The sequence below is a fragment of the Kogia breviceps genome, chromosome 4 (assembly GCF_026419965.1).
Source record: "Kogia breviceps isolate mKogBre1 chromosome 4, mKogBre1 haplotype 1, whole genome shotgun sequence".
NCBI classification, from domain to species: Eukaryota; Metazoa; Chordata; class Mammalia; order Artiodactyla; family Physeteridae; genus Kogia; species Kogia breviceps.
The window spans coordinates 134,155,620-134,182,547 of record NC_081313.1 but is presented as its reverse complement, the minus strand read 5'-3'; the positions used below and the strand labels follow the sequence as shown (position 1 = coordinate 134,182,547).

General features: G+C 53.2%; 1 protein-coding gene and 1 long non-coding RNA gene across 5 annotated transcripts in view; one reads left to right on the top strand and one right to left on the bottom strand.

The window, feature by feature from the left end:
* Positions 1 to 768: 768 nt before the first annotated feature.
* N4BP3 (NEDD4 binding protein 3) lies at positions 769 to 13,192 on the bottom strand. 4 transcript variants are annotated; one of them, XM_059061658.2, is made up of 5 exons: positions 12,584 to 13,192; positions 7,174 to 7,679; positions 6,140 to 6,655; positions 5,469 to 5,696; positions 769 to 5,343 (listed from the first exon to the last, which is right to left on the bottom strand). In XM_059061658.2, the coding sequence occupies exons 2-5, from the start codon at positions 7,492 to 7,494 to the stop codon at positions 4,816 to 4,818; spliced, it is 1,593 nt and encodes a 530-aa protein (XP_058917641.1). In that variant the 5' UTR covers positions 7,495 to 7,679; positions 12,584 to 13,192; the 3' UTR covers positions 769 to 4,815. The 4 variants fall into 4 exon arrangements, with proteins under 4 accessions (XP_058917641.1, XP_058917639.1, XP_058917642.1 ...); XM_059061656.2 differs by having other exon boundaries at positions 7,174 to 7,524; positions 12,584 to 13,059; XM_059061659.2 differs by having other exon boundaries at positions 7,174 to 7,521; positions 12,584 to 12,855.
* The window catches only part of LOC131755267 (uncharacterized), a 52,709-nt gene continuing 38,594 nt past the window's right edge, over positions 12,814 to 26,928 (top strand). The window contains exon 1 of the long non-coding RNA XR_010840288.1: positions 12,814 to 13,207. This is a non-coding gene — a long non-coding RNA (uncharacterized lncRNA). The remainder of the gene's footprint in view (positions 13,208 to 26,928) is intronic.

Below are 26,928 nucleotides of genomic sequence, written 5' to 3'. Positions count from 1 at the left end.
AGAAAGAAAGGTTCTTGATAGAGGACAAGCCCTGGAGTGCTCTCCTGAAAAACAGCCTTCCTTGCCTCCCAGAGTGTGTCCTGGAAGGCCAGGCTAGGAAAAGATGAACCTCCCCTGATAGCTGGGGGGATGGGGGGCAACGGCAGGTAGTGCAGCCACCACCTGCCTTCTGCAGAACCTGGGACCATCAGGGCTCGTCAGTTCAAGTTGCCCGCTCAGGCTCTGCTCTTTCTTCCACCCTCCAGGTGGCTCCCAACCAGTCTCCTGTTTCTCCCTACCCCTGCCACTCCTTGCAAAGCTTTGGCTCAGGCCAGGAGCAGCTACGTCATTTGGTCATTTGCAGGCCCCAGAGCAAAATGAAAATGCGAGGCCCCTTGTTCAAACATCATTAACTTCCAGATGATGACAGCAGAGCACTGCACCAAGTCTAAGGCCCTTCTGAGTGTGAGGCCCTTGGTGACTACACAGGTCACAGACACACAAAGCCGGTCCTGGTTCTGGCCCTTCCCCTTGGCTGCCTGAGGGACCCACCCACAGTCACAGGAGGTGAAGTCCTTCTGTGCCAGCTTGCCAGGCTATCCAGCTTGCCTCCTTTCACCCTTTCCAAACAAGACCCTCCCATAGACCCGCCCCACGCTTCCCTGTGACCAAATCCAGGCCCATCCTGGAATGCCTTCATCTCACCCTACTCCAGAGGAAATACCCCCCAACTTCCCCTCCTCTAAGAAGGTTACCCCTGTTAAAGAGAAAAATTACTCATGACACGTGTTAAAGAATGGGAAGGAAGACTTTATTCAAGGGGGGCTACTGGAATGGGGTTTTGTGGTAGGGGCCAGAGAGCGGCCTCAACTCCAAATATAACCAGGAAACGTTGAATTCATAGCCAAGGAGCAGGGTGGAGATCAGCAGATGATAAATTACTAAGAGGAAACCTCAAGGTGCAGGGGGAACTGGCTAAACGACCTCAGAGGATTCTCAATGAAGGCAGGCCAGAGTGACCAGACATAACCTGGGAGATGGTGGAGGCTGAGGAACCAGATTAGATATGGAAGGTGATCAGATATGGAGGATGGGAGAACTCTGTCTAACCTAACTTAGGAGGATTCTCACTAGAACTGGACTGCACAAGGAAGGACACAGGAAGGCACAGTCAAAAAGAAAGCTCGGAAGTGGCCGACCAAAGTTTGGTCAACATCCGTCCCTCCGCCCCCCTATGACCTGGAGTGATGAGTGAGCTAGCTCTCCTCTGAACTCCCATGGCACTCAAACTTCACCTCTCATGACCTATTCCACTTTTGTTTTTGTTTCAAGAAACAGCACATTCTTTTTCTTTCCTGAATCCAATACAGAGGGCTAAAGCCCCCACCTACTAGGGTGGTGGGTTATGCAATCTGAATTGTCACCTGCACCCTCTTTGGAAAAAGTTTCCCTAATACCTGCAGCTCCCCCAGTCTCAAAGAAATTGACTCTCAATCCCCCAGATGGGCCCCCTCTGCCTTCTCCGTGACCTGCTGACTTGCTCACCACCGTGGAGGTGCCTCTGTTGTCCCCACCTCTGTATGTTTGCACTCTTCTGGCCCAGTCACTACTGTGGACCTGTGTGTGTATTGTCTCTCTCCCCCACCCTCCGGGAAGGGCCATGGGGGCAGAGGCTTTGACCACCTTGGCTTCCTCCCCGAGGGAGGCACTCAGTACATCACTGTGCAGTGAATGGCAGTGCTTGGCACAGACCTGGTTCAGACCAGGTGGCACGAAAGGTGAATGAACGCTCTGAGCTGGAACCTTTGCCATCTTCCCCCCGCCCCACCAGCTTGAACCCATATACTAGTCAGAGGAGAGGTGTGGTCTCTCTTGACTCCAAAGCCCCCCAGTGCCTGCTGGGCTGGAACCAGAGCAGGCTCTGGGGATGAAAACAGAAGAGCCGGCCCTGCCCCAACCATGCCCACAGCCCCGAGGAAACAGAGGCAAACTGACAATTCCAACAGCACAGAAAAAGCTGATGGAGAGACGGAGGGGCTGCAGACATAGGGAGTGAGGAATTGCCTAGGCAGGGTGTCAGTGCAGGGAAGGCTTTCCTAAGGAGGCAAGATCTGAGCACCGTGAGGGGACATCTGGAGAATGAGGGCCCAGAGGGCTGCTGGCATCAGGAGAGGCACCACTATCAGTGACCCTGGAGGGAGACTGTCAGAGGCCTCAAGTGACAGGTTAAGGGGCCCAGGGAGCCACTGGAGGGTGTGAAGCTATCTGAGCTGAGAATAAGAGGGACCAAGGGCTGGGAGCCCAGTGTAGGGAGCTAGTCTCAGTCTGGAGAGAATTAGCTCTTGGGCCTAGTCTGCTGGGGGTGGGGGTCTGAGGACAGCTGGGGAGCTAAGGGGTCCACCAGGGGCAGGACAGAGGGGCTGCCCCAAGCAGTAGACACTACAGTGGCACCTGTGATCGGCTGGCCCCAGAGCCGCCCAGCCGGCTTGGGGACAGGGAACTGGTTTTCCCAGCAGGGATGAGCTCACAGGGATCTGGCTCCCTCTGAGCCACCCCAGCTTCGGCTCTCTTGTGCCCTCCCCCTACATCTGGGCCTGGCTTTGGTTTCTGGCACAGATGCCAAGTTTTGGTACCGCCCGCCCACTCCCCGCTGGCTATACTGGCCAGCCCAGCTCCCTAATTGCTGGGTGGGGAGCTGTTCTGCAGAGCTGGGACACCAAAAGGTGGACCCAGCCACTGTGGGGCACGTGGGCACCCAGCCTGACCAGCTCCAGGCCCTGGGGGTGACCCAGGCTTCAGGCTAGCACTGAACTCTGGAGGGCCCTTTGGAGGAACCATTGACCCACAAACCTCAATTAGGGTGTGTGAAATGGGTATCAAGGCCTGTCATGGACAGGCCAGCCTAACCCAAGTGTCCTTGCTTTCCCTCCCCAGGCAGAGGACCTGGGCTCAGGGGTGAACCCAGATGGGTCTCACCTAGGCCCAGGGCTCTGCCCTGGCCACAGGCTCTAGCCAAGCCTGGCCAGTGCTAAAAGAGGCTGAGACTGGTGGGAAAGAATGCAACAGAGGGAGGGACCAGGAAGCAGCCCTCCAGGCCTCCAACCCAGGAATCCCAAACACACCCCCTTAGACACACCCGCCACCCACAGCACTACACACCTGACACTCACACAGACATAAACACACCACCCCCACAGCAGACAACACACACCCTGCTCTCTGCCCTAAAAAGGTGGGGTACACAGGCTCACACTCCACAGCTGCATCCAAACCCCTGCACAGCGACTCCACTCCACCACCAGGACCCACTTGTTGGGGCCTGAGGGGGCCGCCAGGCGTGTCCAGGGAAGGAGCTGATCACAGCCATAGGGAACAAACTGAGGGTCTCTGCAGAGATCTCAGAGGTGGCCACTGCCCCACCATGACAGGGCCTGGAAGGGAGACGTCTGTGTGCTGGCTCCCCTGTGGCAGGAAGCACATCTAATTCAACCCTGACCCCCCATTCCCTGAAAGCCTAACACAGCACCAGGCAGGCAGGAAACGCTCCATGCATGGCAGCAGTTACACGGATGCATCTGTAAGGACACCAAACTTCAGAGCAAGGGCTAGGGAGATGCTTCTTGCACAGCCAGTCTGGTTCTGTGCTCCAGATCACCCACCCAGGAGGGAGCAAGGGGCCAGAGGGGAAGCCAGATGTCTGAGAGGGCAAGGATGGGAGTGGGTTTTAGGGGCCAAGGACCAGCCTTGGCTAAGAGCAAGGGTCAGGGAGCCTAATGCAGGGCCAGGGATGGGGGTGCTTCCTCCCAGGAAAGAATTTTCCAGAATACAAATCAGATCATATCTCACTCCTGCTCAAGAATACCCCAATGGCCCCCCATGCCTACAGGAAAATGTCCACATTCCCTGTAGTTCTGTGGTTCTATGGTAAAGGGCTGTGGTTCTGACCCTTTACCAAGCTTTCTCTGCCTCATCTCCCACACCTTCCTAGGGCCCTCATCCCAATGGAGGGAGGGGTGCACAAGCCAGAGAGAAAGGTGGGAGGTATGTTCTGGGAGGGGCAGGGCCCCTCCTGGAGGCTTAAGGTTCTCCAGCAGAAGCTGTCTTAGGCCGGCCCCACATCCAGCTGGGCCTGGGAACCTGGGGCCCAGACTTTCCAAAAAGAGGATGTCGTTTCATGTTATAGCAATACCTTGGCTGACTTGCCTTCTGAAAATCCCACTGATGCTAAAGAAAGGAATGTCATCCCACATGGCAGCTAAGAAACTCTGTGGTGCCAGGGCAAGGATTCCTCCAGTCCCCAACGGCATGTCCAGCAGCTGCACACAGAGGCACAAGGCATACCCTCCCCACTGACCATAAACATGGTGGAGCTACAGCCTGGGACAACAGCCCTAACCCTGACCATCCACGATCCTCTGGACTCAGGTCAGGGACAGGCCCAACATCATCACCTGGTGCCTCCTCGTAGAAAATGTGATTTTATTCTGGGGAGGCCAATGTTCCCACTCCAGCCTCCCTCCCTCACACTGGCCCTTTTGCATCACAGGGCTCTTCACTCCCAAACCTCCTTTCCTGGGCCATCTACATCAGGGAGCAGGGCTGGGCTCTGCCTGGGTATTCCTCAGCCACTAGGGCCTTGCCCTGGCTCCTGCTGCTGGCACCCCATCCAGCCCACAGCCCCACTGGATCCCTCCTCTCAGCGAGCCTCTCCATCTTTGGCTGGTCACAGCAGATTCTGCCCCAGACCAATATTAAGGAAGGAGCTGGCTGTCTCAGAGTGGGCTTGTCCAAGCCATCTTCTGACAGTGCTTCTGCTGTCAGCTCACTCAGCTGGCCTCAGATCTTGGAGGACTCAAGCCGAGGGCTCCAGGGTGCGAGGGGCTCCTGCAGTGCCCGCAGCTCCTGTTCCAGTGCTTGGTTGCGGCGGTACATGTCCATGTAGCCCCCCTGGATCTCCCGCTGGTAGCGCAGCACCCGTTCCTTCTCCTCCTGCCATATCCGCCGCTCCTGCTCAAAGCGCAATGCCTGCTCCTGGCCCCGGAGCCGCTCCTTCAGCAGCTCAGCCCGCAGCTGCTCGGCACCATCTCCGGCCTCGCTGCCTCCTGCCTCCCCCAGCAGCCCCCTGCTCTTGCAGTCATCAGTCTCACAGCTGCCTGGGGCCTCCTCCCGAGGGGTCTGCTCCTGCAGGCTCCGCACAGCCTCTCGCAGCTGGGCCAGCTCTGCGTCCTGGGCCTGGGCTTGCACCCGGCTGCCCCGAAGTTGCGTCTTCAGGCTGAAGATCTCAGCAAGCTTCTGTGCCAGCTCAGCCTGGGCCTCCCGCAGCTGCTGCTTCAGAAGGCTAATCTCTGCTGTCTTCTGGCACACCTGAAGGGGGACAGGGATGGGCAAGAGCCAAGCAAAGCAGGGTAAGGGGGGAACCAGTTGGAAGGCAGCTAGAGGATGGGACGACAGTAATGAGGGCAGGAGTTTCTGAATGCCTAGTCTCTCACCTCCCATCGGGATTCTTCCTCTGGTCGGGCACTGGGGTCGGCCTCTGGGCCCAGGCCCTGCTGTGCCTGCAGCTCCCTGCGTAGGCGCCGCTGCTCCTGCTGGGCCATGAACAGCTGGAGCTGGAGGTTGCGCTCACTACGCTCGGCCTTCTGGGTCACTTCGTGCAACTGCTCCACGTATAGGCGCTTCAGCTCAGACAGCCACAACCGCTGGCGCTCCTCCAGCACCTGCCAAGAGGAAGAGGCACCTGCCATGCCCCGATATCCACACACGGCCCTGCGCCCCGGATACCGACTGCCTGCACTCCCATGGCTGGTCCACAGATCCAACACTCCAGCTGCTTCTAACATCCTGTGCCTCATCACCCCAGGTCCAGAGTCCAATGCTCTGGCCACACATGTGCCCTAAACCACGATGTCCTCCAGAGGTGAAGTGTCCTCAACACGTGGCCCTCCCAGGGAGTCTCCCTCCCACCCAACTCCCAGCAAGGACCACCAATGCCATGACATCCCCACCATGTGGGGCTTGGGGAGAGGAGCCAAATCACCTCTCTCTTCCTTATTCTCTTGTGCCCAGAGCCATGTGGGAGAGCTGGCTGGTGACCCTCTGTCTGCCCTGTACTCTAATGCCAAGTGACAGAACAGCACACCAAGGCAGGGGCTGCTCTCACCTGTGTGAAGGGGTTGGCACCATCCTCATCACTGAGGTTCCTCTTGAGCTCCTCGCAGGTGTCGGGCAGCATGGCCACCATGTCCTCGGCAGTGGGGCAGGAGAACTCATAGGGGGGCGGTGGTTCGGGCAGGCAGCTCAGCACAGCCTCCTTGGGACCCCGTGAGGCCCGGTCCAGGGAGCCCCCGAGGTGGTTAATGTGGCCCAGGGAGGAGCAAAAGGGGCCGGGGCCGGTGCTGGGACTGCGGCCAAAGCTGCCTCCGCTGGAGGAGTCGGACAGACTGGGCTCAGGATCAGGGCCACCCTCATCCAGGCTGAGGGCGTGCAACAGCTGGGCACGGGCCTGGGCCTGGCTGGCCTGGGGCCCTGGGCTCAGGGGTGGGTGGCAGGCCAGCGTGTGCAGGCTGCCATTGCTGCGCCACAGCTTCTGACCCTTGTGGGCCGCCAGGCTCTGCATGGACAGGAAGCCTTTCCCGGTGCCCACTGCCGGCTTGAATACTGATGGGCGAATGTGGCACTGCCAGGAAGAGAGGGCAGGAATGAGACCCTAGGCCGACTGCTCTGCTCTGCCCTCCGATGCTCCCTCCCACAGCCCCTGGGAATCCTCTTTGAGAACATGGGGGACATGTCACCAGGAGGCTGTGACCAAGTCTCAAGCAAGCCCATAGCAACACTTTCATCGGACTTCCCTGGTGGCGCAGTGGTTAAGACTCCACGCTCCGATGCAAGGGGCCCCAGTTCAATCCCTGGTCAGGGAACTAGATCCCACATGCATGCTGCAACTAAGAGTTCATGTGCTGCAACTAAGGAGGCCACCTGCCATAACTAAGGAGCCCATGTGCCGCAACTAAGGAGCCCGCTTGCCACAATTAAGACCCAGTGCAACCAAATAAATAAATTAAATATTAAAAAAAAATTTCCACGTTATTAAAAAAAAAAAAAAAAGACTTTCACATCACATCCCAGTATCAGGGTCTCCAGGGAAGCCCCCATCCCCACACTACCACAGTAGGGAGGGGCACGGCAGAGGCACACCTTGTCAAAACGACCCCGCTCAGGCAGCGAAGTCTTGCTGAAGTCACTAGCCCGAGGATGTTCCTGGTAGTAGAGGGTGGCATAGTCGGCAGGCTCGTTCCGAGGGGCCCGCTTGGTGGTCTTGCTGTCCTTCTTGGGGAGGTGCAGGTAGCTGAAGAGCTCGCGCTGGCCCAAGCCTTTCCGGAACAGCCCATCAGGCTGGCGGGAGCCCCGAGACCCTGCGAGTGCTGCCCGTAGTTCTTCAGGGGAAAAGTCCTGTCGTTCCAACAGGCTGCCCACGTTGCCCATGGCAATGCCAGCAGGGCCTGGGGCTGTGGCCATGAAGTTTCACCAGGGCACAGGCGGCTGCTTCTGGGGGTCAGGAGGCTCCATCAGAGCAGATAGGTGCTTGCTGCCCAACTCCCCTGATGCCCTAAAACCAGGTGCTTGCTCTCTGTGTCAGCTCCCCACCTGGCCCACCCAGGAGTGGCAGATGTGGGTTCCAGAGAGAATCCAGGACAGGATTCCTAGAGAAAGAAGTAGAGGTCCCAAGGCCACCTGTCTAGTGCTCCAGCTCCGACTAGGGGCCAGTGTGTGACTGGGGTCATGGGGGACCGGGACCTGAAGCAGCAGGATAGGGGCCCCTCCCAGGACTGGGCCAGCTGTGGACTCCATCGCTGTCTGACTCTAACTTTGCTCATTCTCCTGCCAGGCACCAGGGAACCAGGGCTGGTGGCCTCAGAATTTCCATTCCTTCTTCCTTTGGGAGGGGGAAAACCCCATGCAACCCCTCTTCCTGCAAAGGGTCAGAGTTTTCCCAAGGGAAGCACCTGGCATGGGTGGGGTTGGGGACTACCGTAGGAGGGATACAAACAGGAAGGGCCCGAGGGGAAGAAGAATGGTGGGAACAATGGCCACAAGTTCCGGAACAGGTGTCCATGTTGGGGCAGTGGCGTGAGGCAGGGGGAAGGGGCAGCCAGAGCCCCTGCCAGCCCCTGTATATGCTGCCCCTCCGAAGCCCACCACCAGGCAGCGAGGCCCAAATCCTGACCCAATGTGTGGAACCAATCAGTGTGTGGGCCCTGGCTTCCTCATCTGGACAATGGCCATGACAACTCTTATCACTCAGGGATGCTGGGAGGACTGGCTAAGATTAGAGGACAACACGCTCAGTCCAGGGCCTGGCCTACAGCCAGGATCAACAGAGGCTGGCTGAAGCTGAGCTTAGCTGGTAGACACGTGAACGCCGCCAGCAAGTTCCTGAGTGACCAGGTCTCCCACCTGTGCTGGGACCACACTGTGGAGGGCAGGGCCTGTCCCTAGTGCCCTGCTGGATCCCCTGTGTCCAGCCCAGCACCTGGCACACAGTAGGTGCTCAGAAAGGACTTGTCAAATGAACGAATGCCACCTTCTCTGCCTCCCACCCAGCTGTTCCCATTCACAGACAGACACCCCCCCACTGGCACAATGCAGCTGTCAGTCCACCCCCCAACCCCTGCTCTGCAAACCAATATGCGCTTCCGGGACACTGACTCCCACTCCAAACAATGGTTAGGAGGTTCCATCTTCCTCAACCATTTCCAGGTTTTGTGTTTGTAGAACACAAAATTCACAGGGAGTGGGAAGGAGGGAGGGGGGTGGAAGGGCACGGCCCTGCCCCCACACCCTGTGGCCCTCAATCTCACCCAGGGCCAAAGTCAACCTTCCCAACCCTCCGCTACCAGCCCCCAGACAGCTCAACCCCTCTGGGGGTGTCACAAGCCACACAGGGTTAAGGGAGTCATCCAGATAAGGAATGACAGGTGCTGGGCACCTACAGTGACATGGCCCTGTGTAGGGGTCTCACGGAGTCCTGGCACATGGTTAACTATCTGGTTTTTTAGGTAAGGGCACTGGGGGCTCCGAAAGGTGAAGTGGCTTGCCCAAGGTCACAGAGCTGGTCAGAGTAAGGATGCCTGTGATTCTAGTACCACGACTGCCAAATGTCTAGTGGGGACCCAGGATGTCACCCACAGCCCAAGAGTTGGAATTGAAGCATCTTTCCCCCCAATCTGACACCCCTTCACCATGACAAGCCCACCCAGCAACAGACACCGCTGTGTCGGAGAGCCCACTGAACTCCTGTCACTGCTTCTTGGGGAGGTAGACAGCAGAGAATCTGGTCTCCAGCGCACTCTCACACCATCTCTCCACGGGGCACCTCCCTTCGCCATGCCTCAGTTTCCCCACCTTTCCCCAAAGTGGGAAAGACTCTACCTGCCCTGCCATTTCTTATAGGGTTGCTGTGACAGTCACAGAGATGGGGAGGTGAAAGGGCTTGTGAACTGCAAGCCTGGTGAGAGCATGGGGGCTGGGATGGTGGCAGTGGTGACAAATACGCCCACTTTATCGCAACACACAGTGCCTCACGTTCTGCTGGCCAGAGCCTCATTTCCTATCTCAGGGAGCAATAACCGACACTCCATAATCCCCACAAAGAGTATCAGGTCCAGGGGAGAGGCAGCCATGGGCCAAAACAGAACATACACCACACGCATACGGCAGTCCAGTCAGTGCCACCAGCGGCACAGAAGTTCCTCCGTTAGAGGACACAGAGAGGATCCAACAGCAGACACAGTCACGCTCAAGGTCATCCACTGATCACCTTCCAGACCGGCTTTTCCGCACAAGTGAGTTGAGCAATTTGAAATAACTATGGAGCTAGATGGAGGGGCAAAAACAGCCCTTTCCCTTTGTCTTTCCCTAAGGCCCCCACCCTCCACCCTCCACCCCTCCTAGATAACTTCTCTGGCTATATTATTAGCTCCTCCAGTAGGGCCAAGGCCCCTGGCTTATGGTAGGCTCCACCCTGCCCAAGTCTCAGTCTGGGGACAGTCCTTTTTCCTAAAGGAGTCCATCCACCTCCCCTGCCTCCCCCACACCCCCAATACACACATTCCTTCCCACTGCTTGGAAGCCCAGGGACTGGTCCACTCAGGCCAGGGCAGCTGTGCAGGAGAGGATGTGGCGGGGGAGGAGGGAGGGAGAGACAGCAAGTGCCTTGCAGCCTCACTGGGACCACCAGAGAGAAAAACAGGGCCTCCTCCTCCAAGTGCCTGGGCTTCCCTGCTCAGAACCCATTACATGCCTGGGGCCCAGAGCTCTGCACAGAGCTGAACCTCACCACCACCACCCCACTGCCCTGCCAGCAAGGTTTCGGCTGGGCCACATAGGTCCTATTCTGCACAGGTCCCGGTTGGTCCCAACAGGGCCCCTTTACTCCTGCTTCCACCTCCCCCTCCACCCGCTCCAAGATTAGCCAGAAATACGGAGAGCATGGACACTGGGAGCATCTCCTTTGGACCAAACCTTGGTGGAGACAGGAGAACAGCGCTGGGGGACCACCCTGGCCATGAAACAGAAAAAGAGAGGATACTCAGGGAGGCATCCCAGTGTCCCTTGGTGGGTGCCTTGTTGAGTCAGCCTGATGCTGGACCTACCACGTGCTCACAACACACATGGGAAGGGAATATTGTCATCCCCCACTTCAGAAGAGAAAACTGAGGCTCAGGAGGTAAAACATGCCTAAGGTCATGTTCAGCTGAATAGGAAAAAGTACACAGGCTCCCCACGTTTCGAAGTCTGCCCTGACCCCACTGTGCATCTCCTCTGGGGTGCACCCAGAGTACTTGGGTAGGAAGCTCCCAGTCTGGCCTTGGCTGCCTTTAGCCCCTCTTGAGCCCTGGCCCCAGGGGAGGGTCCCACCACCTGCTGCGAGATCAGCTTTGCTGAGGGGCATGACTGCAGCTGCCCCTGAGGAATGGGACTGGAATGTCCCAGCTCCAAAAGAGGGGGCAGTCAGTAAGAGGGGCCCAAGGAGGGAATGGGAGAGGCTGGCATTCCCTAGTCCCACTTCGACCTGTGAAAAGGCAGAGTCCAGTGTCTAAATGCTGCAGGAGTGATTCTTAGTATCACTATATGGTCACTTACAGTTGCACGGCACTCTACAGTTTTTATCAGCCCTTTCATTTCATCATCTCGTCTCCACGACAGCCTCATGGAGGCGGGGAAGACAGTAGTTACCCTTACCCCATCTTACAGCTAGGGAAACTGAGGCCCAGAAAGAGGTGAGCTGCCTAAGATCCCACACGATGAGCAATCCCAACTCCCCAGGCAACGCCCTCTCTTCTGCTCCAGGCTGTCCCAGCCAGGGGTTACCAGCTGCCCTCCATGGGCACACATTGCTGTGTATTATATCTGCTCAGCTCCCCACACTTGCAAGGGCACCTGCAACCAAGTTGGTTTGGATCCCAGTCCCCTCAGCCTGGAATCCCCCCTGCTTGCCCCTGGGTCAGGAAGAAATGGTGGAAGCACGGCTGCATTTGGACTCTGAGCCCTGGAAGCTGCTAGCTCTATAGGCGGTGGCGGGAGCAGGCTGGCTGCATTCATTCAGTCTCGCACATACACACCCACATACAGCCAGCCAGTAGAGAGAGAAGCCCTGCCTAAGAGGGCTCTGGGAGGAGGCTGATCACCGGGCCCAGGATAGCCTCCTGCCTCTCTCCCTCCCTAGGCCGGGCAGGGCACACCGAGGCCGGGGGACAGGCTGAGCTCCTGGTGCAAGCGAGGAGAGCCCCGATCTGCTCGTGGAGGCGGGGAGATTGCCGGGTGGGAGACGACAGGTCCCAGTCCTTTTTCTGGACGCAGTCAGGGCCCCGATTTCCGCCCAGCCCCAGGCGGGCCCTCACTTTGGCCAAAGGTTGTGGCCAGACTGGGATAGTGCTCAAGACCTGGGAGCGTCCCCTATTCATGGGACCCCTGGCAGCAGGCTGGCAGCTGCCGCTCGTACAGGGTAGGGGGTTAGTGGAGGAAAGGGTTATCCCGGAGGGGGCGGGAGAGGGCAGGAGAGGGGTCTCGTGGGTAAGGTGGAGGGGCAGACGAGGTTGGCATCTCCATGGAATTTCCCCGGGGAAGGCTGTGGCCGAGGCGAGGGCTCCCCCAGAACTGCTGGGAGGTCCTCCAGCTACCTGAGGGGCGGAAGGGCATGTCTCTTCTAGGCTCCTCTCTAAGGCTTGCCCCGAGCAGATAAGCTGGGGGCGCGGAAGCCGAGGTCAGACTCCAGCGCCAAGGGCACCTGCTCCACCCCAGCGGTGGTGCAGGGGTCCCAAGAGCTGCCCCAAGGAAAGCGCGTTTGCAGCGTAACCTGCCGCCCGCCCTCCCAGCAGAGCGTCCCTGCTCGCGTACGGTCCCCGATCCCGCACCTTGTGCTTCGGTATCTGGAAGCAAGGGGTACCTGGGCGCACACCGCACCTTGCCACCCTCGCTCACTTCTCAGAGGTGAACCTCGGCCGGCGTAGGGCTCCGGCTTGGCCAAGGTCGCCGGGTAAGCTAGACCTCGGCGGTCGGCCCCACCCCACGAGTCCGGCCGCAGGCCGCTGCGCGCCCCACTCACCATGCCGGCTCCGCTCCGCACCCCTCGCGCGCTGCAGCTCCCTTGCGCGGATTTGAACCCTCCCTCCAAGGCGCCGGTGCGAACCAGGCTGGAGCTGCCAGGAGGCAGGAGCCGGAAAAACGCGGGCGGGCGGGCGCCGAAGCCGGATTGGCGAGGGAGGGACGCCAATTCTTTCGGCAGCGCTCCCTGGCCTGCCCCAGAGGCGGAGGGAAAACCCGGCCTGACTCACTGGCGCGCGGCCGGCCCACAGCCGGGCCCAGGCCCCCGGATGTGGGGGGCGGGGACAGGGGCCACCCCCGCCCACTGCGTGCCAACCTGAGCCCCGCCTGGGCTCTCGGCTCCAGCCTAACCCAGCCCGCCGAGATGTAGCGCGGCGGTGGCGCCTGAGCTCCCTGCAGGTTGCGCTCTGCGCCGCGGCCACCAGGTGTGAGCCAGCGCGGACCCGGGCCAGTCCGCAGCACGAAGCGTGGCGGATGCTCCCAGAGGGCGCCCAGCCCGTCCCGCTCCTCCGCCGCCGTCTCCTCTCCTCCTGCCTCGCCCGCCCGTCTCGGTTTCCAGAACCCGACAGCTTCGGAAGAGGCGCGTTCCGTCCATCACCTCCTGATTCTCGCCGCCTCCTCTTAGGTAAGCAGTATTATTCCCTTTTGAAGGCTGAGCAAAACAGTACTCCCAGAGGTGTGGAGACATTTACCCAAGGTTAATGGGTAACCATAGAGTTGATGTGGTTACAATAATAAATAATAAATGCCAGCAGCCTCAGTGAAACTTAAAACAAAACAAAACAAAAAAAGAAGGTGTGCTGGGCAGGAACCAGGCCTCTGTCCCCCTCTACATGCTTGCCTGGACAGCGTGGGAGAGGCCAGAGTGGGCGGGGATGAGGGTTGTATGCAGTGAACTTTGCTCACCTTCCTGGGCTCACAGGGCAGATACCTCTGCTTGGGCCACCTGCCCTCAGACTGTGGAGTTGGCTCAGGAGCCACACTGCCCAGATGTCAAGGGGCAAGGCACTTAAGGCCTGGGGCCGGGGAAGGGAAAGAAGCTCCCTGGGTGCACCCACTTCCTGAATCGGCTGGGCTTGGACAACTTCATTTCTTTCTCTGCACCTTGGTTTTCTCATCTCAAAAAGGGGATCATAATTTGGCTGGGAGGATTAAATGAAGTATCATCTGTGATGCACATGCGCGCAGCACAGTATCTTGGCAGATAGTAGGCATCTGTAAATGTCAGTTTGTCGTTCTCCTCCTTATGGGGAAGGTTGATCAGAAGTTCAGAATGCTTGCCACAGAGCCTGACTTAAAGTGGCTGGGAAGGCTGTTAACCCCCACCCAGCACGCAGTCACGTTGTGTTGGGTCAGTTTCCCTGGGTTGGGTAGTATGTGCATCCATGCTACTTGTGAGTGGCCAAGACTATAAAACCCTGGAGCCACCCATGGAGGCTTGGAATTGTCCTCTTTTCTCCCCACTCTGCCCTGGAGGGCACTTTCCAGCCTATGCATTATGTCTCCACTCTCCTCTGCTTGAGAGGTGGCGTCCCATCTTCAGGACTGGTCCCACAGCTCCTTCAGGCCCAGGTCTGGCCCCTGCCTCACAGACCTCTGTGCTGGGGACTGCCTCAGTGTCCTCATCTGTAAGTGCTTGTTGTTGGGAAAATCCATTAAGGGCATCCACTGTGCCCAGGGCCCCTCCTCCCACCGCCAAGGCAAAACCACTCCCCCATCCTCTGTCACTGGGACAGTGCTTGATGCAGTGCATCGGCACTTGTGGGTCATCTGGCTGTCACCCCCAGGAGACAATGAGTTCTGAGCCTCCAGTCCACGTCCCCCAGTGCCTCTCCAAACCTGACGGTTGACCATACTCAGCTCCAACCCACCATCTGCAAAAAAGCCACTTCATGACTGCTTTCTAACCAGGAGGAGGAAGATGAAGCAAGGCGGCCCTAGCTGTAATCCTGAGTCTGTAACTTCCTGGTGACCTCTCTGAGCCTCAGTTTCTTCACTTGTAAACAGGCAGAACCAGGTCATAAATGAAATGGCTTAACCCTTGGGAAAGAACTGGCATTTACAGAGGCTTCACAGCTGTGTGTCCCCCCCCAACCCGCTCTTCACTCCTTGCCCTCCTTTGTCCTCTCTTGTCTCCTGGGGCTAGGCCCTAGCCCAAGGGAGGAGGAAGGAGGGAGGAGAGCTGGCTGTTCCTGGAGAGGCAGCAACTGAGGATTTCAGACCACGGCAAGAGCAGGCTAACAGGTAATTCTTGGTGCCCGCTGTAGCTTCTGCCAGGTCCAAGATTGTTCTAAACCTGAGAGCTGTGTCACGACTGGGGCATTGTGGCTGTAGGGGTGGAGGGAGTAGGACCCTGCTCACCTGCCTGCACCCCACGCCCTGGGCTGAAAGTGGACTCCTGGGACCCGGACTCCCCTCCTTGAGTCACTCGTGCTGGGGAGGAGCCTGAGTTCACCTCTCTTGCCCTCCCTGCCCACCCTCCCCTGGTGACCTGGGGCAGCCTCAGGCCAACAGGTGGAGGTGGAAGCTGAGAGCTGCCTGGACTTGCTCAGGTGCCTGCCCTGGGACAGAGAGTTCAGATCTGCAGGAGCCAGCAGGACTGCAGTGTGAAAGCTGCCCAGAAGTCCAGGCTGCCTGGCCAGCCCACTGGGCCCACAGCCAGGCCCAGGCCCAGCTGCCACCCAGGGTGGTAGCAGGGAATCTTGCCCTGGAACTTGTGACACCTGGGCTCCAGTCCCTTGGGTGGCAGGCAGTGGAGAAGTATGGGAGGGAGGGGGAAGGATTGAGAGAAGTCTGGGGAAGTCCATGGCAAGATGAAAGGGTTGTGGAGATCAGTGGCCCAATATAAATGTACCTCATACTGAACTGCACACTTGAAGATAGTTAAGATGGTAAATTGTGTGACATTTATTTTACCACAATTAGAATTTTTTTAAAGAAAAAAACTACACTGAAGTGAACTTAGATTTTCATATTCCAGTGTTCACTGAAAGGTGCTATCAGTAGAGCTTTTTTTTTTTTTTTTTTTTTTTTGGTACGCGGGCCTCTCACCTCTGTGGCCTCTCACGTTGCGGAGCACAGGCTCGGGACCTGCAGGCTCAGCGGCCATGACTCACAGGCTCAACCGCTCCGCGGCATGTGGGATCCTCCGGGACCGGGGCACGAACCCGTGTCCCCTGCATCAGCAAGTGGACTCTCAACCACTGCGCCACCAGGGAAGCCCTAGAGCACTTTTTTTTTAACAAAGACTTTACCTAGATTACTTTTAAAGCTTAATTATGGACATTTCCAAACATGCACAGAGGTAAAGAGAAGAGAATAAAATACCTCCAGGTATCCATCACCCCATCATCTGATTTTATTCATCTCCATATAAACCCTCCCCCATGCCCCCAGCCCCTCCACCACTCCAGGTTACTTTATCTTATTTATTTTTGGGCACACCACTCAGCATGTGGGATCTTAGTTCCCTGACCAGGGATTGAACCTGTGCCCCCCGCATTGGAAGCACGGAGTCTTAACCATTGGACTGCCAGGGAAGTCCACTCCGGGTTATTTTAAAGCAAAAACCAGACATTATGATATTTCATCCATCAATATTTCAGTGTAGACAAGCATTTTAAATTGTAATATGCATTTATTTTAGGCCGGGTGATTTCATAGGTATGAAGGGTTCAGACTCCTCAGGGTCTGCCAGGTAGGGCCACCTGGTGGTCTCTGCTTTGCCCTCCACCAGCAGCAGGGTCACTGTTCTCCTGAGAGGGAACAAGGAAGCTCATTCCTCTCTCTTGCCCTCAAGGGAGGGCCAGGAGGAATGACCTTGGGGTCACCTGTAGGACTCCTGCATGTGTGGAAAAGATTGCTAATGTGCTGAAGTGCAGGCTTCAGTGCCAAGACAGGAATGCTTCCCACGATGGGTGGGAGCCACAGGCCTGACCAGTTAGGTCGTGGTCTTGGGGATCTCAGCTACTTGACCACCCACGCACCCCCTTACTCACATGTCCACCCAGCAGGCACCTCATCTGCCCTTCCATTTATCCATGCCCTGCCCTGGGCCCTAATATATGAAACACCACAGACCTTGGAAGTCTGCAAATCAGCCCTCTCCCCTGTGTCTTCTGCCCAGGCAGAGGTTTCCCCAGGCCCCTGCTTTGTTCCCCTTCCTCAGCCCACTGAGTAGATATGCCTGACACAGACTGCCTATCTGGCTTCCATCCCCAACCCACAGAGGCTCGACTCAGACTAAGAGACTGGTGACGGCTGCGGCCTGTATGCAGACATTCATTTGGCCCTACACAGGAGAGCCAGACAGGCTGGCACATACCCTCACCTGCCTGGCATGCCCCCACCCCACCCTCTGACCAAACCTCCTCGGGCAGCCGTTCCCCCTCCCACTGCTCCACCTCCTCTGACATCCTGACCACACACAGGTCCTCACTTGGTCCTCAAGGTCCTCCAAGTGAGAGTTGGTCCATAGCTCTGGTAGGTCTGTTGGCAGGATGGGCACAGGATTGTGTATGTGGTGTGGACATCAGGGAGGTCAGGCCCTGGACCAGTCTCTTACTCTGAACACAGCTTTTAGCCTCAGGGGGCTTACCAGGCTGACAGGGACAAAGACCACCCCACCCATTGTCCCTGGGTTAGTTTACCCACAGGAGCCAGTGGGAAGGTCCGCAAATCTACTGAACAGTTGCAGGTCCATCCTCTGGGCAGCAGATGCTGAGATGGAGTTACGAAAGGGAGAGTTTATTGGGGGAACATCTATGAAAGGAAAGGGAAGGGAGCAGGATTGGGCAGAGGACACCACCAGCAGATACAGACCCTAACAACTGTGCCCAGCGAGGGGCTCCAGATCTAACTGCCTATTGGAGGGTCCCTCATCGAATAGGTATAAGGTCCTTATGCTACTGCCTTGCTGACTTCCAGAGAAGAGTGAAGTGTGACCAGAGAAGAGTGTGACCTCCATCTGAAAGCTGAGATGGACCCAGAATATGCAGTTAGCTGGGCACTGTCATCCAGCCACACTCCTTGCAGCTGGGCAATGAGTCCTTTATTGCAGGGGCACATCACCTTGTCCTACCCAGTCACACCAGGCAGGCTGTGTGGCTGGGGGCCCTGGGCTGCAGTGTAAAACCGTTAGCATGGAAGCAGGTTAATGGTGGGATCATGGTCTCCTAGACTGTCTCCCCGCAGCAGGTGTGGGGTATGGTCGAGTGCATACGTGAACAAGTGGATGAACTTACTCTTCAAAAATTGGGTTAGTGCAATTCTGGAATTTAGTGTCAGGGGACCTGCACTCACCTTGAGTCTGGGCCTTTATTAACTGTATGACCTTTAACCTGCTCTAGACCTTAATTTCCTTATTTGTAAAATGAGGGTGATGATGCCTGTTGTAATATTTAAACATGGTAACATCTCCGAAAGCCTGGTTTAGAATAAAACCACGTGTCTGACATGATCTTACTTATGTGGAGCGTAGAACATCACCCCGTGCAAGATAAGGAACAGGCAGAAAATTCACCAGAAATGTTAACAGTCAGTGTTTTTGGGTGATTTGTGTTTAGACTTAATTTTGAAATAGTTTTGGTCTTAGAGAAAAGTTACAAAAATAGTGGAGTTTGCTTATACCCTTGACTCAGCCTCCACTCATGTTAATGTCAGACATAACCAGGTACAGTGTTGACAACTGAGAAGTTAACAGCGGTTTGGTACTGTAAATTGTGGACTTCATTTGCATTCAACCAGTTTTTCTACTAATGCCCCCTTTCTGGTTCAGGATCCAGCCCAGCACCCCACAAGGCGTTTAGTTGTCATGTCTTCTTAGTCTCCTCCAGGCTCTGGCGTTTCCTTAATCCTTCCTCATCTTTTGTGACCTCACTTTTTGAAGAGCACTGACCAGGTGTGTTGTAGAATATCCTCAGCTTGTGTTTATCTGAGGCTAAGCAGCATGGGGAAGGGTACCACAGAGATGTGTGCCTTCTCAGCGCGTATCAGGGGCTATAAAATATCAGTGTATCTCCTTACTGGTGACTGTGCGAAGACCTTAGAACACTTAAATTCCAGTCACTACCCTTTGATTTCCGAGCTACTGTTCTCTGTATAACTCTGCAGGCTTTTTTTTTTTTTTAACATTTATTTATTTATTTATTTATTTATTTATTTATTTTGGCTGTGCCGGGTCTTAGTTGCAGCATGTGGACTTCTTAGTTGCAGCATGTGGACTCTTAGTTGTGGCATGCATGCGGGATCTAGTTCCCCAATCAGGGATCAAACCCGGGCCCCCTGCATTGGGAACATGGAGTCTGACCCACTGGACCATGAGGGAAGTCCCTCCACAGACTTTATTATTTTTCTTTCACTCAGCCAATTTTCAATTCGATTGACCCACGTATTTACCGTGGTCTTTGTCCTTCATTCCTTCCAGCATCCGTGATATGCCATCTCAGATAATTTTCCTTCTCTCTGCAGAACAGCCTTTAGAATTCCTTCAATGTATAATGGTCTCCTGGTGGCATGCTCTCTCAGTTTTTTATGACAATGTGTTTATTTAATGTTTCTTCTTAAAGGATAGTGTCTCTGTGTATAGAATTCTAAGTTGGCACTAGTTTTCTTTTTAGTACATTGAAGCTATTGTTCAGCCATCTGCTGGCTTCCATTTTTGCTGTTGAGGAGCCAGATGTAGTCGAATATTGTCAATCAGTCAGGTTTTGCTAGAGTATGATGCAGTAACAAACAGCCCCTGAATCTCCTTGGTTTGCAACAACAGAGATTTGTTTCTAGCTTCATTTCCATTTTCTGCAAGTGTTGGCTGCAGCTCCTACCTGGGACATGCTAGTCTCCTAGCAGAGGGAAAAGAACCATGGCAAAATCATGTGATGGTTTGTAAAGCTTTTGCTGAGAAGTGGTGGCAGATGTTGTTTATCCACACATGTTATTGGCCAATGCCTGACTTCAGCAGGGTGGAAAAATACTAGCCTCCCATGGGGATTGGTGGCAAATACAGTTGACCTTCCATATCCAGGGGTTTTGCATCTGTGGATTCAACCAACCATAGATCAAAAATATTTGGAAAAAACTCCAGGAACTTCCATAAGTAAAACTTGAATTTGCTCTGTGCCTGCCTACTATTTACTTAGCATTTACAATGTATTAAGTACTGTAAGTAATCTAAAGATGATTTAAAGTATATGGGAGGATGTGTGTAGGTTGTGTGCAAATTCTACACCATTTTATATAAGGGACTTGAGCATCTTAGAACCAATCCCCTGTGGATACTGAGGGATGACTGTAATTGGGGACAGTAATGCTGTCTACCACACTGTGGCTTCTTTCAAGAGTTCTGTAGCGCTTAGGGTACACCCAGGAAAATATAAACTATGTTTGTTTTTTCAAACAAAGGGGATATAATACAAAAGATGGATTGTTTACACAGATTTTTGAAGGCTGCAAGAGCAAAAGAGGATGCTGAGTTTACCCAGATATTAGTAATTACAGGAAGCAGCTGCCACCCCTTGGCCTGGGAGGATAAAAGGGAAGAGGCAGGGTTAGCAGGACCTACGGGCTTGGAGGAGGACCTGCAGCTGGGACTCTGACCATAAGAAGGGCCCTGCTGGCTTGGGCTATTACCTGGGAAGGGGTTTGGTGTGACTGGTACTGGGAGCGTTGAAAGGAGCTGAGACTGCTGAAGCAAAGCTTCAGGAAGGAATCCCCTTCTCCCACCTGTTGATCTCCCTTTAGTGCCTCCCATTGGCCAAATGGAACAGAAAGTCAGCTGGTAAGGGGGGCTGGGAAATACGGTTTTCAGACCCTTGCCCCAACATCACAGAGAAGGTTATGGAAGGGTGGGCTGAGACCTGAGAGACAAGAGGTAAATGACCAGCATTATAACCTGTTTTCCTCTGGATGCTTTTACCATTTTTCTATTTGTCTTTGATTTTCTACATTTTCACTATGTTGGGTCAAGACATGGATTTCTTTTTATTTATTCTGGTTGGGATCCATTTGAGTTCTCAGATCTGTAGATTAATATCTTCCATCCATTCTGGGATATTCTCAACCCATCTTTTTAAAAAAATTTATTTATTTTATTTTTGGCTGCATTGGGTCTTCATTGCTATGCACGGGCTTTCTCTAGTTGTGGTGAGTGGGGGCTATTCTTCATTGCGGTGCCGGCCTTCTCATTGAGGTGGCTTCTCTTGTTGTGGAGCACGGGCTCTAGGCATGTGGGCTTCAGTAGTTGTGGCTCACAGCCTCTAGAGCACAGGCTCAGTAGTTGTGGCATACGGGCTGAGTTGCTCCGCAGCATGTAGGATCCTCCCAGACCCGGGATCAAACCCGTGTCCCCTGCATTGGCAGGCAGATTCTGAACCACTGAGCTACCTTAACCCATCTTTTGAATGTTGCCTCTGTTCTGGTCTCTCTTTTTTCTTTCCTTCTGGAACTGCAATTAGAAATATGTCAGATCTTGTAACTTCCATAGCTTCTGTATTTTCCATCTTTTTGCCTTCCCATACTTCTTTCTGGTTCATTTCTTCTGAGAAGCTTTCCTGTTCTCTAATTCATTCTTCAACTGTGTCAAATCTGCTGTTAAACTCATCCATTCAGTTTAAATTTGAGTTTTGAGTTTCTATTTATTCTGTTTTTGCATATGATATATAATTTTATGGAGTTCCCAGTTCCCTGCTGAAATTTTCAATTTTAGTATTTAATTTCTTAAACATAGTAAGTATAATTTGTTTTATAGTCTGGAGTTCCTCCAGCTCTATTTCTGTTGATTACGATTTCCAAAGGTTTTTGCTCAAGGAATCTTGCTTCCTCCTGTGTCTGGTTATTTTTGTATGTTGAATATTGTGTTTGTGAAATTATTTGTAGAGATAATTTGAAATGGGGTGATTTTGTCATTCAAGGAGAATTTTCTATTGCTTTTGCCAGGTGCCTGGAGGGATTAGCAAACTGAGATCATGTTAGTTCATACTTAGGGCATGATGTTTTCTGGGGCACCTGGATGAGTCAGAGCTTGACTGCCATTCAGGGCAGGGCTGGTTTGCTTTCAGTTAACCCTACTTCTGGGATGTAGTCCTCTGGGGCTGAATCCAGTGTCAGGCTGGTTTGTCAGTCCCCCCCACCCCCTGGCCTTGGCAGGCCCTTGACTCTGATTTTTGTCTCTAGCCATGCAAGGCCACTAGAGGTGAGCTTGACCTCTCAGCCACTTCTTTCCAATTGGCAAAATTTGCTGGGGGCAACCACAGCATCAAGTATTAGGGTCACCTCTTTGGAATCCTGTCCTCCCTGGGACCTCGGCACAGCAGTTCCTCAATATCTTGTTAGCTCTTTGATGCTTTTAAGAGTGAGTAAGTGAGTGTGTGTGGGGGGGGGGAGAGAGAATTCCCTGGCTGTCCAGTGGTTAGGATTCCAGGCTTTCACTGCCCGGAGCTCAGGTTTGATCCCTGGTCAGGGAACTAAGATCCTGCAAGCTGTGCTGCGGCGCCCCCCCCCCCCAAAAAAAACGTGTGTGTGTGTGTGTGTGTGTGTGTGTGTGTGTGTGTGTGTGTGTGTGTAAGAATTGTATGAGCATTTGTCCAGCTCCTTTAGCTGTCTTCAGCAGGAGGTTTTGTCCAAAATATCTAGACTGCCTTTACTGGAAGAAAGGTCCTGATTTCCCTTTTTTTTTTTTTGGCCGTGCTGCAGGGCTTGCAGGGCTTGCAGGATCTTAGTTCCCCGACCAGGGATCGAACCTGGTCCCGGCAGTGAAAGCGCCGAGTCCTAACCACTGGATCTTCTGGTTTTCCTTTTAAACTATTAAACTATCAGTGTGGAGGATGGATCAGAAAGTACAAGAGTGGTTTTGGGGAGACAAGTTATGTTAATCCATGTGGAAGATGCTGTAAGCTTGGATGAGGGCATTGGAGGCAGAACTGGAAAGAGGACAGATTTTGAGAGCTACTCTGGATGTTGAGATGATGGGCTTGGTTTTTTGTTGTGTTTGGCATGAGTAACTGAATGTAATAGTCCCAGTCTCAGAGACAGGTATCTGAGAGGAAGAACAATTTGGGAAGAGAAGATCAACAGTTTGGCTTTGGGTATGTATATTTGATGAGGCTTTGGGATGTCCAAGAGAGAATGTTCCATGGACAGTTGCATATTTGGGTCTGGAGTTCAGGCAGTGATATATAACATTGTGAGTCTTCAGTAGGAAGGGGGCACTTTGACCCTGTGGTTTTCTTGAATGGAAATATTTTAATTAGAATTTTTGCCAACACTGATGATATTTTCTTGGGTCAATAGAGCATTTTTTGGGGCTTCCCTGGTGGCGCAGTGGTTGAGAATCTGCCTGCCGATGCAGGGGACACGGGTTCGCGCCCCGGTCCGGGAAGATCCCACGTGCCGCGGAGCGGCTGGGCCTGTGAGCCATGGCCGCTGAGCCTGCGCGTCCGGAGCCTGTGCTCCGTGACGGGAGAGGCCACAACAGTGAGAGGCCCGCGTACCGCAAAAAAAAAAAAAAAGAAAGAAAGAAATGGGGGAGATCAAAACCAAGCAGGACCCTACAGGGCCCTCCTGGATACAAAAGCCCCTCTTTGTCTCCAATTTCTCATTTATGGAAAAAGACTTTAGTCTCCTAGACCTTCCCTGAGTTCCCAAGAGGAGACTCAAACAGTTACTAATTAGGGAAGTGAGGGAATGTAGAAACAAAGGAAAAGCTGTCAAACAAGGAAAGTAAAGATAGCTAAAACAATAGTTCAGCCATAAAGCAGAGTCCTAGCTCCTTCTCAAGGGATACACATAACAATCTGACACATATCTTTGAGCTCTTCTGCAGAAACTAAGGCCCACCCCCATCAGCCAGGTGGAGGATGGTGACCACAAGCACTACACCCTAGACTGGTTAGAACCTGAAGGGTGATGATTAAGATTACAGAAACATCACCCTATTACTTTACCATGAACCAGTCAGAAGAAAGTCCATGAGCTGCCACCCTCACCCCAAATATTGGGTGCCCCTTCCCTTGGGCATTCCCTAGCTGTCCAGTGATTGGGACTCCGTGCTGTCACTGCCATGGGCCTGGGTGCAATCCCTGGTCAGGGAACTAAGATCCCACAAGCTGTGGTGGAAAAAAAAAAAAAAAAGAAAAGAGATTTATTTGAGCCAAACTGAGGACTATAAACCAGAAGCCAGCCTTCCAGATAACTCTGAGAAACTGCTCCAGAGAAGCATGGTTTTCAGCATAGCTTTATGTCTTGTCAGAACAGAGAACATTAAACAAGTCAGGGATATATTTCTTGAAGGTTTCAAAAAAAACCAGACCAGCACGTACACAGTGAGTCAGTATGGCCTTAGCACCTGGGAGGGGAGTCTTATCATTGAAGGAGTACCAGCATTGGCGTCCCAGGGATGGAGGCATTTAATCTTTATTTTTAACATGAACATTCTTTACTTCTGGTCATTGTGCCCTTTTCTTTAATAATTAAAGCAGATGTACAATGTATGTTTCATAGGCCACAAACAGGTTATTCTAGTTAGCATAAAATTCAAGTTAACTTATGTATAAGCCAGAATGACTTCCCCATACCTCAATATGTGAACATTTCTCTTATCAATTGCTTGGTGATGTGGGAGAAAAACCCACACATTGGAACTGGGGTGCAGAATTGGAAGAGCATATACTTTCCTGAGTTCATCTTTTTGTTGCAGAAAGGGGGACCCCTTCCAGGGCCCTAGAGTGGGCTCTTGTCTAGCACTTGGAAATGAATTGTCTGAGGAGACACATGTGCTGACAAAGCAAGAGACTTTATTGGAAAGGGGACCAGAGTAGAGAGCAGCAGGGTAAGGGAATCCAGGAGAATTGCTCTGCCACGTTGCTCGCAGTCTCAGGTTTTATGGTAATGGGGTTAGTTTCCAGGTTCTCTCTGGCCAGTCATTCTGACTCAGGGTCCTTTCTGGTGGGGCATGCATCACTCAGCCAAGATGGATTCCAGCAAGAAGGATTCTGGGAGATTGGTAGGACACATGGATTGGCATCTCCTCTCTCCTTTTGACCTTTCCCAAATTCTTCCAGTTGGTGGTACCTTGTTAGTTCTGTGTTCTTTACCAGGACCTCCTGTTGTAAGAACTCATGCAGGTGGTTACTATCGGCCTGGCCAGGGCAGGCAGTTTCGGTTAGTGGTTCCCCTGACTCCCTGCTAAGAGACTTCATACTCAAGATACTTCTTGGGAATTGGGGCGGAGGTCTCTTTCTTCTGTGACTACTTCCTGCTGAGAGTGGACATAGTCCTGCCTAGTAGAGTAGAAGTCTCTCTCCACCTGATCTAAATCGAGGTATTCTGTGTCCAAAACTGGCATTCACCCTTGTAATAACAGCAGTTTAGCCTGAAACTGTTGGACCCTGTTGGACATGCACCTTGTAAGCAGTTGAAATAGACAGGGGCCAAACAGGAGGCCTAACAGAATGGTCATTGCTGGGCCCAGAAAAGGAAGGCAAAATTTGGGGTGAGGGCTGCAGGGTATGTGACTTTCCTCTGATTGGTTGGTGGTGAGGTAACAGAGTGGTGCTCCAGGAACCTTGAATTCAGCCTTAAGTTACCATCCTCCACCTGGGTGAGGGCCCCAGCTCTGTGGAAGAGCTCAGAGATATTCTTATGCATACTCCTTGAGGAGGAACCAGGACCCTGCCACAAGGGTGCACCACCATTTGATTGTTCCTCCCCTGTTTCTGCATCCCCTCCCGTCCATGATTAGCAACTGTTTGAATCTGCCCTTTGGAACTCAGGGACTGGACAGTCAAAGAGGCTGAATGAAGCCTACATCCTACAAACAAGAAACAGAGGACACAGAAAGGATTTGTACTCCGGACCCCCACAGAGTCCCGCTCAGTTTCAATTCAGGGAACTAGATGACAACGGCTCTGGCCACTTTCTGCTAAAATGGGGCATAGTCCTGCCTCAATTTGGAGAATAGACACTGAATTGGAAATACTTCTCAGTTCTAAGTCCTGGAGAGTCTTGTATGATCAAAATCTCAATACCTTGGCCTGCCATTTTGGTATAACAGACCCTATTAAAAGTAGTTGGAGGAGTGACAACTAGAATTTTAATAGACAAAATAAATCTCGGGCTTCCCTGGTGGCGCAGTGGTTGAGAGTCCGCCTACCGATGCAGGGGACACGGGTTCGTGCCCTGGTCCAGGAAGATCCCACATGCCACGGAGCAGCTAGGCCCGTGAGCCATGGCCGCTGAGACTGCATGTCCGGAGACTGTGCTCCGCAACGGGAGAGGCCACAACAGTGAGAGGCCCGCGTACTACAAATAATAATAATAAAAATAAATAAATAAATAAATAAATCTCATTCCCTGAGGAATTCAGAAGAATAAGTCTGAAACCCAGTCTGGACCTCACACCTTGAGGAGACTTGTAGCCAGGTAGCTAGTTGTTTGCTTTTATCTAAGTAGGTTTAACTTCCAATGTGGTATTAATATATACATAACAGGAGCTGTTGGCCACTACACATCTCCCTTTTCTACTATCTGAGCTAAAGCAATTTCATTTTCTGAAAATTTAACAGTTACAAGATGATATCTTGAAACCATAAGGTTGCAGCTACCGGCTGCCAGCAGACATTGTTTTGAGAATGGCTGGTGGCATCCCAAGTCTGACACAGCTCAGAAAACTCAAGCTCTTAGCAATACAAGGACTTCTCTGAAATCACGTCCATAATGCCACCTAGTATTACCTGGGATGTCTGAACCACAGCTACTGCATTTTGACTTTCAATTGCATTTCTGTCCTTAATGGCCAAAGCAGATGTCACCATTAATGATTTTAGTGATTTTCTAGATATGAGAAGATGCAAGAATTTGGACTCATAAAGTCTTTTCTTGAAAGTATGTAACTATCTGAAGGCCTGTTCTGCCAGTTTTTCCAGAGCACAGAGTGCTTCATTCCCGATCTCCACCCTGAACTCCTTTCAGGGTGTGTTGAAGGTCAGTGGCTGCAGTGGACATTGACCTAATCCTTTCAGAGGCAGATGGCAAGTGCCAATTTTCAGTTGGCAGGGCCCCTTCAGGGTCATAAATTTGACCATGGTTTAGGGGGCATTTCATGACCATTTCATCTCATGGTGCTAGGAATGTTCATTCCTAGGTCTGGCAAAGATTTTGCTGATAGGCCACTCAGTGTGCTGTTACTGGACTAGGCCTTATTAACAGTAGCCAAAATTCTCTGGACCACCTGTCTTACTAGTCTCTTATGGTCCGGGAAAATATTCCCTCTTGTTGCTTCTTTCCATATCTAGAGTTACACTGTTACAATCATTGATCTCATATGGAACTATATATCATCATTTTATCAGGGGC